The sequence below is a fragment of the Cyprinus carpio genome, chromosome B24 (assembly GCF_018340385.1).
Source record: "Cyprinus carpio isolate SPL01 chromosome B24, ASM1834038v1, whole genome shotgun sequence".
NCBI classification, from domain to species: Eukaryota; Metazoa; Chordata; class Actinopteri; order Cypriniformes; family Cyprinidae; genus Cyprinus; species Cyprinus carpio.
The window spans coordinates 24,114,192-24,128,841 of record NC_056620.1 but is presented as its reverse complement, the minus strand read 5'-3'; the positions used below and the strand labels follow the sequence as shown (position 1 = coordinate 24,128,841).

The 14,650-nt window shown below is 33.7% G+C and overlaps 1 protein-coding gene across 5 annotated transcripts in view; it reads right to left on the bottom strand.

Annotated features, from left to right (window-relative positions):
- The window catches only part of LOC109059909 (lethal(3)malignant brain tumor-like protein 4), a 44,862-nt gene extending 30,728 nt beyond the window's left edge, over positions 1–14,134 (bottom strand). The window contains exons 1-7 of one of the 5 annotated variants that reach the window (XM_042751720.1): positions 14,000–14,134; positions 4,179–4,261; positions 3,060–3,247; positions 2,483–2,572; positions 2,351–2,405; positions 2,130–2,218; positions 792–896 (exon numbers count right to left, since the gene is read on the bottom strand). In XM_042751720.1, coding sequence (XP_042607654.1) covers positions 792–896; positions 2,130–2,218; positions 2,351–2,405; positions 2,483–2,572; positions 3,060–3,098 — 378 coding nt within the window. In that variant the 5' untranslated portion in view covers positions 3,099–3,247; positions 4,179–4,261; positions 14,000–14,134. Of the gene's footprint in view, positions 1–791; positions 897–2,129; positions 2,219–2,350; positions 2,406–2,482; positions 2,573–3,059; positions 3,248–4,178; positions 4,262–13,909; positions 13,933–13,999 lie in introns of those variants that run through there. The other 4 variants (XM_042751724.1, XM_042751721.1, XM_042751722.1 and 1 more) reach the window with 4 other exon arrangements.
- Between the last annotated feature and the right edge of the window lie 516 nt (positions 14,135–14,650).

Below are 14,650 nucleotides of genomic sequence, written 5' to 3'. Positions count from 1 at the left end.
TATATTTAATTAAAAAAACCTTTCACTTCATTAAAATTCTTGATTACACTTTGCTCGAAGCCGTTATGCATAATGCACTATAAAGGTATGTATAATGTAAAGCATTATATTTTTATATAGGTTACTGTAAACAAAAAGAAATGCATTATAATATTAGCATATTCCTTGTTACATCTAAAATGAGTTTGTCGTGTGTTTTAATGCATTATACTTTCTCAAGATGTAACAATGAATAGATAAGAATTATAACTGTGGTTACAATTATTCATGAGACCAGAGACAGACAATGCATTATAAAGGGCATTACAAGGTGTAATCAATGCATCAAAAATATTTTATATTTTATATTTATATATGTATATATGTGTGTGTGTGTGTGTGTAGGCTTTATATAAAGTGCTACCAAAGTAATGCTTTTAACTATGCATGCAGGTTAAGTGTCAAAATCTTGGTAACACATTAATTAAAGCCTTTATATATATACACAATGCACTATAAAATTATTTTTCATGCATTAATTATGTTTTGTCATGCATATTATAATGCATTGTTTGATCCTTGAATTATTGTTATAATACATTATAACACTTATAACATCCTTAGAAAGAATTATACATTAAACCACAACAAACAACCAATGCATGTTAACTCTGGTTACAATTATTAATGCAATGCTATAATGCATAACAATATACATATGAGTGCCTTTATAATGCATTGCACATACAAGTCTCTGAGTGCTTAACGAGAGCAAGACAGCGAGTAAGAGCAGTGATGAGAGAGATTCTGACCTCGGCCACGGACAGCACACAGAACATGGACGGATGCAGCGGGTCGATGCCTTCCAGCCTCATCCCCACCTTAAAGCCATTCCTGCTGTCAGGAAACGCCTGGAACTACAAGAGAAAACACAAGCGTTCAGAGACGAGAAGAACCGCCGGACATCTTCAAGGAGTTGCTATGGCAACCGCCTCCCGTGTTTCCGAGGAGAGTAGAAGTCCGGTCGCATCCCTTCAGAAACAAGACGCTGACAGCTGCTGGAGTCAATCAATGCAACCAGAGTGAATTTTAAGGAATAGGCAATTTCTTCATCAGATTTGTAGAAATGTAGCACAGCATCAGTGTCTCAGCAATGGATGCTCTGCAGTGAATGGGTGCCGTCAGAATGAGAGTCCAAACAGCTGATAAAAACATCACAATAATCCACAAGTAATCCACAGCACTCCAGTCCATCAGTGAACATCTGGAGAAGACAGAAGCTGAAACGAATCCAGCATCAAGACGTTTTTAACTCAAATACATAGAGTCTATAATCCATAATAACACTTCCTCTGTGTTTGTTCTGGTCTGTACAAAATTTGTTTGTTTTGTTTTTTTTACCTCAAATTTCATGTTTGTTTGAATTTTTTTTGATTTTTTCTATTGTTTAATACATTTTTTATATAATCTAAATGCAGATTGTTTCAGTTTTTTTTTTTTTTTAGTATTTTAATAATTTATTAATATTTTACACAATAATAGCGGACTATGAATTGTTTTTGATTCTGGATTCTGTTTTAAAGGTTAAATTAAGTTTTAGTAACCATGTTAAATTTATTAAAATAATGAACCTTACACAATTTAACAACAATTTATAAATAAATAAATCATTTGTAAAAAAAAAAATTTTTTTGGGGGGGTAAAACAAAAATATTTTTTACAAATTATTTATTTATTTATAAATTGTTGTTTTTTAATTTTTCTGGATTCTGCTTTAATGCTTTAATTAAATTTTAATAACCCAAAAAAGTCAAATCAACTGAATTAATAAAACTATAATAATTTATTACAATTTCTATTATATATATATATATATATATATAATATATATATATATTATATATATATATATATAGTTATATTATAATTTTTGATTATTTTCATTTTTTTTTTTTCAGAAATTGTGTTGTCTGTTTTCATTTTTCTAAATTTAGGTTTATTTCATAAAAAAAAAACAGTGGTATTTTAAATAAAAGCATAAAACATTAGCAACTTAATTACTTTTAAAATGCAATTTAAAATCCCCGTTTCATTCATGTTTTCTGCATCTCAGAGTAATATACTGCTGATCCTGGATCAGTGGTCAGTACCTCAGTGAAGAGCTGCAGAGGAGCGGCTTGAGCTCCGTCGTCCTCCAGATACTGATCCCAGGACCACGGCTTCTTCTTACCGCTCACCGCTGCAGAACACACTCACAGATATCAACCCTTTCTCTCCTGCTCAAGACATAATCTAGAATAAACATCCATCTAATACAGACCAACACTACACCGGCACAGTGTGTGTCATGTGAGGAGATTCTATTTCCTACCTTGTGAAGTAGAAACTTTATTCTTCATCTTTGGGGTTTCTTCTTTCGGTCGCTCCTGAGAAGAAGCAGAAAGTCTCATCAGTCTGTTCTGAGAGTCACTGAAGATCAGAGGTCAGGGGTCACTGTACTCACACGCAGACTGTACTCATCTGACACGCTTCTGGGGTTCAAACTCTGTTTCTTTCTCTTGCGGTCTTCACTCTGCATCATTAGAGATCGGCTCTGCAAAAATACAGGAAAAATATGAAATATTATTACAATGTAAAACAGCTGTTTTCTGTGTGAATCTCTGTTAAAGTGTAATTTATTTCTGTGATGCGCAGCTGTATTTTCAGCATCATTACTCCAGTCTTCAGTGTCACATGATCTTCAGAAATCATTCTAATATGATGATTTGCTGCTCAAGAAACACTTCTGATTATTATCAATGTTGAACACAGTTGTGCTGCACAATATTTTTGTGGAAACTGTGACACATTTTATTTTTCAGGATTCACAGATGAACAGAAAGTTCAAAAGAACAGCATTTATTTGAAATAGAAATATTTTGTAACATTAGAAATGTCTTTACTGTCACTTTTAAACCATTTAATGCGTCTAATAAAAGTATTAATATCATGAAACAAACACTTCAAACACAAGGACACCAGGACAGAATGCTGATGTATGGCTCCTTGTAAAGACTGTAAAATAATAAGAAGTATTTAACTCTGCTGGTTTTACAGTCTCTGACTCCAGCAGACCTCATTAAGGCTGGTCTGCAGTGGGCTGGATTTCCCAGAAGGCCGTTCGAAGTGACTTCAGCTCATATTTGGAGGACTCGTTAGTTACTCTTACAGAAGCTTTGTTTCGATTAGCCTGGGTCCAGACGTCAACTAGATGATGGTTGTTGGGTAACTAGTAAAGAACAATTTTGGTTATCAAAAAAAATAAAAAACACCACACGTAATTGAGATTTTTCTAACAAAAAAAAAAGTGATTGTGATTTTTAATGCTAAAAGAGCTCCAGGTTTGCTGCACAATTTCACCCAAAAATTATATATATATCCAAAATAAAAGTTTGTTCTCATAATATATGAGTGTGTACTGTTTATTTATTATGTATGTATACAGAATATATTTTGAAAATATTTATATGTATATACATTTATATATTTATATTATATATAAATATATTTAATATATAAACAACATATTTTTCTTAAATATACACATTCAAGTGTGTGTATTTATATATACATAATAAATATACACAGTGCACACACATATATTATGTAAACAAAAACTTATTTTGGATGTGATTAATCATTTGACAGCACTAAAATCAATATGACTGTTAGTTTTTACAACTTATTTAATTATTTTAACAATTTATATACACACATACATACATATATAAATAGCTAAATAAATGATGAAATAAAAATTTAACTCAATTTCCAAATGTTAAACCAAAGAGCTTATAATGTGACCTAAAATATTTTTTGGTTGACAAATTTACATATATCCTTATGTTAATATTTATGTTAATATTTTTTATAATCATTTTTATTAATAGGTGTTATTAACTGTTGATGAAATCTTGTGAATAGATTGTTTGCACACACTTCCACTTTGTGATTTCAGTTTTACTTTGATTAATCTTTCAGTAACTAGTCAAGTGGTTTAACCGCTCTCCTGACTAAATGAACATGATCTCTGAATGCGTTTTGACGGCTGTTAATATTTCATAACGTGAGCTAGAGCAGCATCATCATCACAGCATCTGGATCTTCAGAGAGGAGAATAAGAACCAGCGTCAGAGATCCACTGATAAATCAGAACTGACCGGCTGCTGTCTGCAGTCAGGGGTTCAGCCCGAACACGTGCCCTCGAACACAGGCTTCATCTGTCCCCGATCACCTACAGGACCTGAGAGAGAGCACATCCACCCATCAGAAACCAAAACCGCTCACAAGAACAGTTTCAGAACTTCAAATAAAATAAAGGTTCAAATATAAAAAAATTTAACTTCAAATTAATTATTATTAATTATTTTATTTTATCTAGTTGTCAAGGTAACATTACTCATTTTCATTTAGTTTATATTGAAGTACTAAAATAACAAATTAAAACTGAAATAAAAATTAATAAAAAACTATAGACATTAAAAAGACAAGCAAAAATTGTAAAATTAAAATAAAAACTAATCAAATCAAATTAATAAAACCTATAGACATTTAAAAAATACAAAAAACAAAACTTTAAAATGAAAATATAAACAAAAACTAATTAAAAAAAAAACTATAGACAAATTAAACTCTACAAAAAAAATAAATAAACAAAAACTAATTTTAAAAATTAATGAAAACTATTAATATAAATTTAAAAAAAGTCCAAAAAATTTATAAAACTTTAAAATAAAATAACAATTTAATTACTTAAAAAAAAAAACTACATAGACAAATGTAAAACAAAACAAAAAATCTGCATAAAAATCTAAAACTTTAAAATGAAAATCAGAAAATATAAACATAAAATATGATACTATGTAAAACAAAACAAAAAATCTGCATAAAAATCTAAAACTTTAAAATGAAAAATAAGACTGGTATGTAAACGAGCAAGACTTCTTAAGAAATGATCAGTAAGGTGTTTAAGGATCTTCATCACTACAGAGCCAAACATCACACATCAGCCACTGCCAGAGATCACTGCGCAAAGTGCTTTTTAATGTACAAGAAACAGGAATGTCCACATTCTGAAACATGCAACCAAATTTGTTACAATTATAGCAATTTTTTACATTTCCATTTGGAGAGCTGAATGTTGCAATTTTTTACATTTCACTTTCTAAAAAAAGTGACATGACCGACTCTATTTGGACCAAAGGATTTTTTGTTAATATATTTTGTACTCACTCAATTTCTATTGCATAAATGATATATTCTAACAAATTTGTACAAGGGTTGTTTTATTTTTTTTTTTTTTTAATTTTTTATGCAGTTATATATATTGTTCTTTAATTTGTTTTAGTATTGTTTTTTTTCCAAAGACCAAAAGCCTGGAAAGAATGAAAGAGAAAGAGGGAGGATGGAATGAATGAGAGAGAGAGAGAGAGGGAGGGGAGAGAGAGAGAGAGAGATTTGGGTATTTTGTGTCTGTATGATTGAATTTTAAAATTTTGATGGAGAGAGTGAGAGAGAGAGAGAGAGAATGAGAGAGAGAGAGCATAACACACCAGTTATACCACAAGTTCCTTATTTCAGAGGGCTCAAATGTTAATTGAAACAAAGAAAGGTAAATGTAAAATGTAATAACGAAATGGTTGCTTTTTCTGTGTTTTGGACTGGAGTCATAGTCTTGGTTCGGAAGCTATCGGCGTATATTTGTGCTACGAAGCTCCTCTCAATCAGCTTTGCTGCATTTGTATTTTAGTGATTTTAATGTTTATTTTATATTTTGTTGTTATTTGTGGCACTCTAAATGCAATTCTTACATATAAATCACAGGTTTATAATATTTCAGTGCTATTACTGGACACTTCTCAGATGTTATTAACTGCAGCACTCTAAAGCACGTCCTGTTAAATTAGTATATCTCCAGCACGTGACAGCGTTCAGATCAGGGTATCCAGGTTTTCACAACAAATCCTGCCCAGTTGCTTCTCAAAACTAGTCACAAAAACTAGCCCCAATCGAGTTTTCAGGAGGTTCCCCGATAAAAAACATTGCATCTCCGGTGTTAAAACGTATGTTTTCGGCAGGGTTGCCTTGGTAATATTCACATTTTAGGGGCTAAATATCACGGTAATTGGTATGGGGGTCGCTTCAACCCGTGAAAACGTGAAAACCAAACCACAGACTTGGCAACACTGGTTGGTTTTGTTATGTTCGCACCACACAGAAGTCCTCGTAATGTCACTGACAATCTACACAAAATCGATTTTAAAATCGCAGGCGATTCTTTGTCGATTCTAGAAGCGAATTTTGTGTAGCTTGTCGGTGGACTACGGCTCTTTGTAGTAAATGCCGCTCCACATGAACCAGTGTTGCCAGTAGTCTTGCGGTTGTTTTCATGTCCCGCGGGTTGAAGCGACTCCCCCCAATACACAATAACGTGATACTTTAAACCCTAAAATGCGAATTTTACCCAGGGGCAACACTGACCAAAAAATTTACATATTTTAACCCCGGGATGCAATTTATATCAGGGAACCTCCTGGAAACGCGATTGGGCTAGTTTGGACTAGTTTTGAGAAGCAAACTGGGCAGGATTTGTTGTGTGAAAACCTGCAACCCTGATCTGAACGCACGTGTTGGGAGATATACTATAATTACAGGAGCGTCTTTATGAAAAACATTCGCATGAAAATCATATTCGATTTTTGCACAGCCTAATAAATCACAGGTTTATAAAGAAATTCATTAGTATGTGTGTGGACACAACTTGTATTTGTCTACAAAACTAATTTCAAGCATTTAAATGGAAAGTTTAGCCAAAAATGAAAGCTTTTAAGAATAAATATTTAGATCAAAAGCTAATCCTAAATCACATTCAGGCCATTTTTAATTTTGAAACTTTGCAAATGCTTTAAAACCCTCAAAATAACAGCATTTATTTAAATATAAATTCAAATTATTATTGGATTTTTAAAAATTATTTCATTTCAGCTAGTTGCCAAGGCAACATTTCTCATTTTTAAGTTTAAGCTGACGCATAAAACCTAAAACTGAAATAAAAATTAATTAAAACTATATAGACATTTGTAAAAAATAATAAAAATGACAAATGCACATTAAAAAAATTACTAAAACATTAACTAAAATGAAAATAAAAATGGAATGTATAAAAAAACTAATTCAAAACAAAAACGGTGCGTTGATGAGAAAAGCGCAGGCCAAATGTGAATTATTCAGTGTCAAAATGTTTCTGCACAAACAGAGCATTAAACAAATCAAGAGATAATGAAGCCAGAGCTGAAAATAAAACAAACACCACTAAAGATGCTGTTGTCCATAAAACATTTAGCTTCTGCCGATATTTAATGTTTGTTTGACAGCGAAGGGGACACAAGCTCATTTTAAATATCAAACTAAATCACAGCCCCACGTCTGAAAAAACCCTGATGACTTCCAAAATCTTTATCACATACTGTGCAGTTATTTCACAACATATGAATGAAGATTTTTCAGTTTCTATACACATATCAGCTTTAATGCACTCAGCACAATAACAAGAGCAGCCTGAGATCAAGTTTCAGAATGACAGATCAGGGTTTGAGAGGGTTTTCTGAGAACACAGAATACAAGAATATTTAGAGAGAGTGTGACATGAAAGAGCAAAACAGATACTATTTTTGGAAACAGTGCCCAAAATGAGTAAGAAATGAGTATTTTTGCAAAAAAGATCCAAATTGAGTAAGAAGTGAGTATTATGTTTAATTTATGATTTTTAGTTTTGATTTAAATTGATTTTTAAGTCAGAGAACTTCTCAAACTATGCAAAATAAGCTTTTATTTCCCAAAATCTGTGATTTTATCTACAGTTTGATGACAATCATCAGACTCATGTCTGTTGTTTGCTTCAGTCACGGTTCATAATTATTGCACTTAAGGACAGTAAAATAACATCACACACATGGGATGAGAATTTGAAACAGATATTTGTAATTTGGCTCAGAATTCAGAAAGGAATCATGCTCGCTCTTTCACTGAACAAACGATTCTCTATCGAAGCATATATTTAGAGAAAAAACCTGTGGACGTGAAAGAGATAGCATTATAAACAGATGCTGTTTGTTGAATCGGTGATTTAAAATGGTATGAAAAGCGTTACTTGATTTCATTCTTGAAGATGTGTGCTGCATCATTAATCAAGGTCCGAAGCAAACAAGGACAATGTGCAGAAGAACACCATGACTACCACATCTTCCACGTAAGCGCATTAAACTCAAGTCAAAGCACCAGACAATGTGCAGAAACACTGACTAATGTGTTTCTATGAGGTGTTCCATTGGTTTTATTTAATACTGTTTAAAACTAAAACTTTAGAAATAGATGTGGAATGTGTGTCTCTGCGGATTCATCCTTTCAAATAACACTGAGTCAACAAAACCTTCAGAACTAGAGATGCAATAAACACAGGCTCCTTGTAATTTAGTTAGTATATCTTCAGCACGTGAGTTCAGATCAGGGTTTCCATGGTTCACCAACAAATCATGCCAGTCGCTTCTCAAAACTAGTCACAAAACTAGCCCAATCGCGTTTTCCAGGAGGTTCCCCGATAAAAAATGCATTGCCGGGGGTTAATAGTGATATACTTTTTTTGGAGGGTTCCCTAGCGTAATATTATCGCTTTAGGCGCTACAATATCACGTTATTGGTATGGGGTCGCTTCAACCGATAGCGTGAACTGAAACCACCGACGTGGCAACCTTGGTTGGATTTACTACACAGAGGCGTAATGTGGTTGGCACCCCCCCCCCCCCCCCCCTTCCCCCCCCCCCCCCCCCCCCCCCACCCCCCCCCCCCCCCCATCTACACAAAATCGATTTTAAAATTGCAGGCGATTCTTTGTCGATTTTGCAAAGCGATTTTGTGTAGCTTGACGGTGGAATTCGGCTCTGTGTAGTAAATGCACGCTCCGCCTTGAACCAGGTGTTGCCACGTCTGCGGCTGTTTTTGCATAGTAAGCGGGTTTTTGTGGGAAGCGACCCCAATACCAATAACGTGATATTAGCACCTAAAATTGAGGAAATTTTACAAAGGCAACCCTGCCAAAAAACGTAGTATAGATTTAACCCCGGGATGCCGTTTTTATCGGGGGAAACCTCCTAGAGAACGCGATTGGGCTAGTTTTGGATAGTTTGAGAAGCAACTGCGGCAGGGATTTGTTAGTGAAAAACCTGGCAACCCTGAGTGTCTGACAGCACGTGTTGGAGACCTGTAATACTAATTACAGGAGCCGTCTTTAATGATGAGTATGCGCATGAAAATCGTTTATTCGATTTTTTGCACATGTGCCCTATAAACACAGGAGAGCCAGAACACAGGCACAGCTCACACAAAATCATCACTCTGTCTTCATCTAATCAGATTCATGTTGTTCTAAACCTGTTCGATTTTCTCTCTTCTGCGGAAGGGAGAACGTGCTCTTTTTTTTTTTACATGTTAGATTTTCTGTATTCTGCGGAAGTGACAAACAAGCAGAATAAAGAATCATAACAGCAGTCCAAATGACTCGTATGATGCTTTACATGAGAAACAGACTGATGAGAGAAATAGTGATGTTTGATTGATGAACAAATCAACAATATCCTTTTGAATCGGTTGATTAACTTCACAAAACCTGCTTAAACGATTCACTCACACAAATAGGATTGATCTAACTTCACAAATTCTGATTTAAAGATTAATTAATGATTATATGATTGTTTTGGTTGTTGATTTATTTTAAATGATTTCTGCTTAAATGATTCACTCATTAGTTATTGTGTTTAAGTTATTGATTTAATTTATCTCAGTTATTGAGTTCATGTAATTGTTTTATTTGATTTTTTGAATCGATGATTCACTTGACAAAATGTACTAAAATGATTCACTCACTTATAGGAATTGATGTTTAACTGTATTTAATATGATTTCTTTCTACTTTCAAATTTCCCATTTAATTCAGGATGTTACTCCCCGTTTCTTTCTAATTATGTGTGAGATTTACTGAGTGAACACTGTTTCTATGATTTCTTTCAGTGTGCAATAACTGTGACTCTCCAAAACTGAAAGAAACGAGCTTCAAATTTTTCTGCAGTGTTTTAATGTGTGTTTCTAAAAATGAATGAAGTGATGTTATGCAGTGTCTTTTATTAATGTTCTTTTAGAGAGATCTTACAATAAACACTACATTAGATGCTGCTGCTGGAGTCAAAGCTCTGCGTCCCATCAAACCTCAGTACAGTAAATCAGTTTTCATACAGTGCTGGAAAAATTACACAATTAGTGGCGAGGTAAAATCATGAATGCAGACTGAAGCACAGAACTAGTGACTCTTCAAGACTGAATGAACTCATGCATGATTATCAACCTCATCTCGCTCTTTTTTAATGTAAACACACGATCATTATGAACAGTTATATTAAGTTTTTATTTTTTTAATGTAAACACACGATCATTATGAACAGTTATATTAAGTTTTTATGGAAACAAAATGCTGTGCTGAATTTTTTAGTCAAAAATGACTGCTTCCAAATCTTCATTATGTTTTACTATTTAGGCTAACCGTATTTTACAGTATTATACTATATTATACTTTTTGACTGTAGCATATGTGGTGATTAGCGGTAAATGTCTGTCACCTGTTTTCAAACGGGAGCGGCAGTTAATACATAGAGCCGTAGTTCACCGACAAGCTACGCAATATTCTGTCATAATTGAGATGAATCGCATTCGATTATGAAACACGATATTGCGTAGCTTGTCAGTGAAACTACGGCTCTGTGTATGAACTCCCGGTGCATTTGAAAACAGCTGACGGATATTTACCGCTAATCACGGAACCGGCTTTACTGATGAGACATGCATGGACAAAGCATGCGATTAAAACTGAATGCAAATTGAATGAATAATAACTATGCATTTAAATAATACAAAATATTTTAAAACAAAAACTACTAAAAAAAAATAGAAAAAAAAAGAAAGAAAAGAAAAAGAAAATTCAGAACTAAAAACTGATTAAAAATGTAAATTAAAACTATAAGAGTATCTCAATACTAAAATAACGCTGCCAAATAACAAAAACAACAAATAATAATGATAATAAACTTGACAAACTATGAAAAACAGCAAACATGCACTTCACCAGGGGCCTGTTTCATAAAACAAGTTTACCAAATAATCCAGGTTTATTTCAGTTAGTCTGACTTCTTGGTTCAAAATAAGTGAGAATAACTGAATATAAATAACAGAAATAAGCCAGGTGTATTTGTTAGTACTAGTAGTATATTTTTATTTAATGCCATGTCAGCATCTAAGGCTATTTTCATGGCAAACAATTTAACAAATACAACGAAAACCAGAAAACAAGTTATATTACACAAGAATTTTTACATTAAGATAGGATAAAAACTCTAGAACTTCTTCTGGCAAAATTATACTAAACAACACTCTAAGTGAGTTCACTTCATAAAAGAGTTTTCTACATACATTAAAAGCGGGACAGTCCAATAAAATATGTTTGGCTTGTTTGGTAAAGTTGTTTCATGGAACATTTTCTCCATGTTACATCAAGAACAGCAGCTTGTTACGCTGTCAGAAAACTGAGCGCTGTGAACATCGACTGCTGAGATGAACACACCAGTGAAGAGAGGGGCAAGTCAGTGTGTGTTGCTGTTTTAAACACACACACACACTCACACGCTGAGCAGGAAGTGATGTGTGGCATCCATTCAGCAGGAAACATTTCAACAACTTCCTGGCACAGAAATCCAAATAAACAACAGAGAGGAGCAGAATTATCTGCCGTTAAGAGCCGAACGCAAGTGAAAATCCAGCAGCAAGATGCTTCTGATCGTCAGAAACGACCATTACACAGCGGTTAACTGAAGCAAGCCGTTCACACGGACGCTGCGCTTCCTCTGAGCTGCTAACACTGCTGCTTTAATGCACTTACACTAGCTTTCTATTCCTGTAACTACAAGACATCCGCTTTAAAAGAATCCCTCTATACAAGCCTCAAGCACTTCATCTGAAACTACTGCATTTACCATCCTTTACTTATTATTATACACTCCACCAGAGCGCATATGAACTGAGCAATTGTGCAAACGTTTTGTACTTTTATGAATTTAAAACATTTTATGGGTTTAAAACATTAAAAAATGTTGTTACAAAATATAAAAATAACTTTTACAATCATAAACATTTAACCTTAATTTTTTTTTTAAAGCATTGTGTTGACTGTGATGCCAGTCAGGGTTATTATAATGAACTAAAACTATAACTAAAACCATAAAAAAGTCATTTCTTTAACGTTTATTTTATTTGAATATAAAGTATAAGAAAATAAAACTTTTTTCGTTTAATCTATTTAACATTTCTCATTTTCATTTAGTTTAACTTGATAAAATATCTAAAACTAGAATAAAATTAATGACAACTATATAACGACATTTTTAAAATATTGAGAGAAATGACAAAAACATAAAATTACAAAAATAAAAACCTTAAATAAAACTGATTAGAAATATTGATTAGAAAAATATTATTGTATATTATTTTTGTTTATAGATTATTGTTGTAGAACTATTGTTGTGGTCAGTTCTGATAACAATTCTTAGATAATCATATTATATATAAAAGTCACACATAACAGTAATTATATAATTGTTTATAGTAGGGGTGTGTGATATTGACAAAAAATAATCTCTCAATATTCTGTGTTATTGTGCTGATATCTTAAGGATCCGTGGACAGCTGACTCCTGAAGTTCTTGATATTCTTCTTATTCTGTGTGTTGTTGGTCAGTTCACAGCAGAAATTAATCTTCTACAATAAGCTTATATAGATTTTTATATTCTACCCACATTTTTTCTTGTCTAAAGCCCATTTTTTCTAAGTATGCATCATCTTTTGAGTCAAATTCTTACTTTTAATCAGTCAATTAGACTAAAAAGACATTTTCGAGCTGTTACCAGGCAAACGATATCAGTATCAACAAAATCCACCTCTGCAATGCAGAGGAAGCACAGCGAGAATAAAAGTTACGCCTTCTTTCTTTGCGTGAACATTTGGGCGGTGTTATGCAAATCTTCCCACACAGTGACGTAGAGATGTGGGGGGGGGGGGGGGTTAAACGAGGCGTTTGAGGGGGGTGTGCAAAATTAATAATTTATCCATTTATGAATGGAATCCACTCCAGCACAAATTCGTCACTTGTATCATATCGAATGAGCTGACATGAAACATGAAGAGGTTTTGATGCCCTCATTATTAAAAACAAACAAATAAAACCACATGATTAACTAAACAAACCAACTCACACTACACTTCAGTCAGGATGAACACGTTATGTGATCATAACCCTTCCTGAAACATCAAAAGCATTGATTCAGAAAGCACAGGCTCCAGCAGAAACACTGAAAACTGAACGTAAACACGGCATTTTTCTACAGTAAACCATACACACATAACTGGTTGAGGGAACGAGCTGAAGTACGAGTGAAACTCAACAGGTGCAGCAGCTCCGAGTGATTCCCGCGAGAAGACTGAAGAAGAAAGAGTCTCAGGAAAGCGAAACACAACATCCATGACGAGCGCAGGAAAATGGCGACTTCAGCACAAACACACACATGTGATGACAGACAGAAGAGACGAGAAGAACACGACAGCAGCGCGGGAGAAACAATGTAACATTCGCGGCGCGTCGGCGGCTGACGGAGAAACATTGTAACGCGTCACACATCAAACACGCGCGCGCTACATCTTCATCTCCGCTGCCTTTAAACGGGAGAAACACACACATTAGTCGAGCAGCGTTAACACACACACACAAACACAACTGCGGCTGCAGGGAAATCCCACACACATCACACTCCTCACGACACAGTCCCACAGCTGTGGAGCAGATTAAACACAAAAGCGCAGATTCTGCCGCATATCTTTGATGAGTTCTTACCCGCACTGAGAGCCCGAGAGATCCGCCAGACGCGCTGAGGTGACAGCACTGAGCAGTGCGCATGCGCAGCACACAAGCCTCTACTGGAGGAGCGAGATCACGTGACCAGGGCAAACAACAACAACAACTCATCAGCAGCACACAGCATCTCTAGAATATTCTCAACTCATCAAATCACGTCACAGTAGCAAATATTTGCCACAAACTACATGGTTTTCCTCAGAAATTATGCCATTTCTTAATTATTACCTTTTAACAATTATAACAATAATATATAACAATTTATTAGAATACTTATAATTATAATTTTTATAATTATTAATTATATTATTATTATTATTATTAAATAATAATTAATGATTATAATAGCAAAATGAAGAAACATTTTAAACAACCGAAGGTACTATAAATGCATAAGTGTGATACGTTAACATGAAATATATATATATTTTTTATCATTAATGCATCTGCATTGCATATTTTTGCATTATTTTTATATTATATATTTTTATACATTTTTGCATATATTGCATATTTGACATCTGAATTGCATATTTTTGATCATCTGCATTGCATTTGCATTCATTTGGATTACGCAGTTTTAACATTAACAAAATAATAAACTTAATGTGATTAATATTTGTCCGTCAA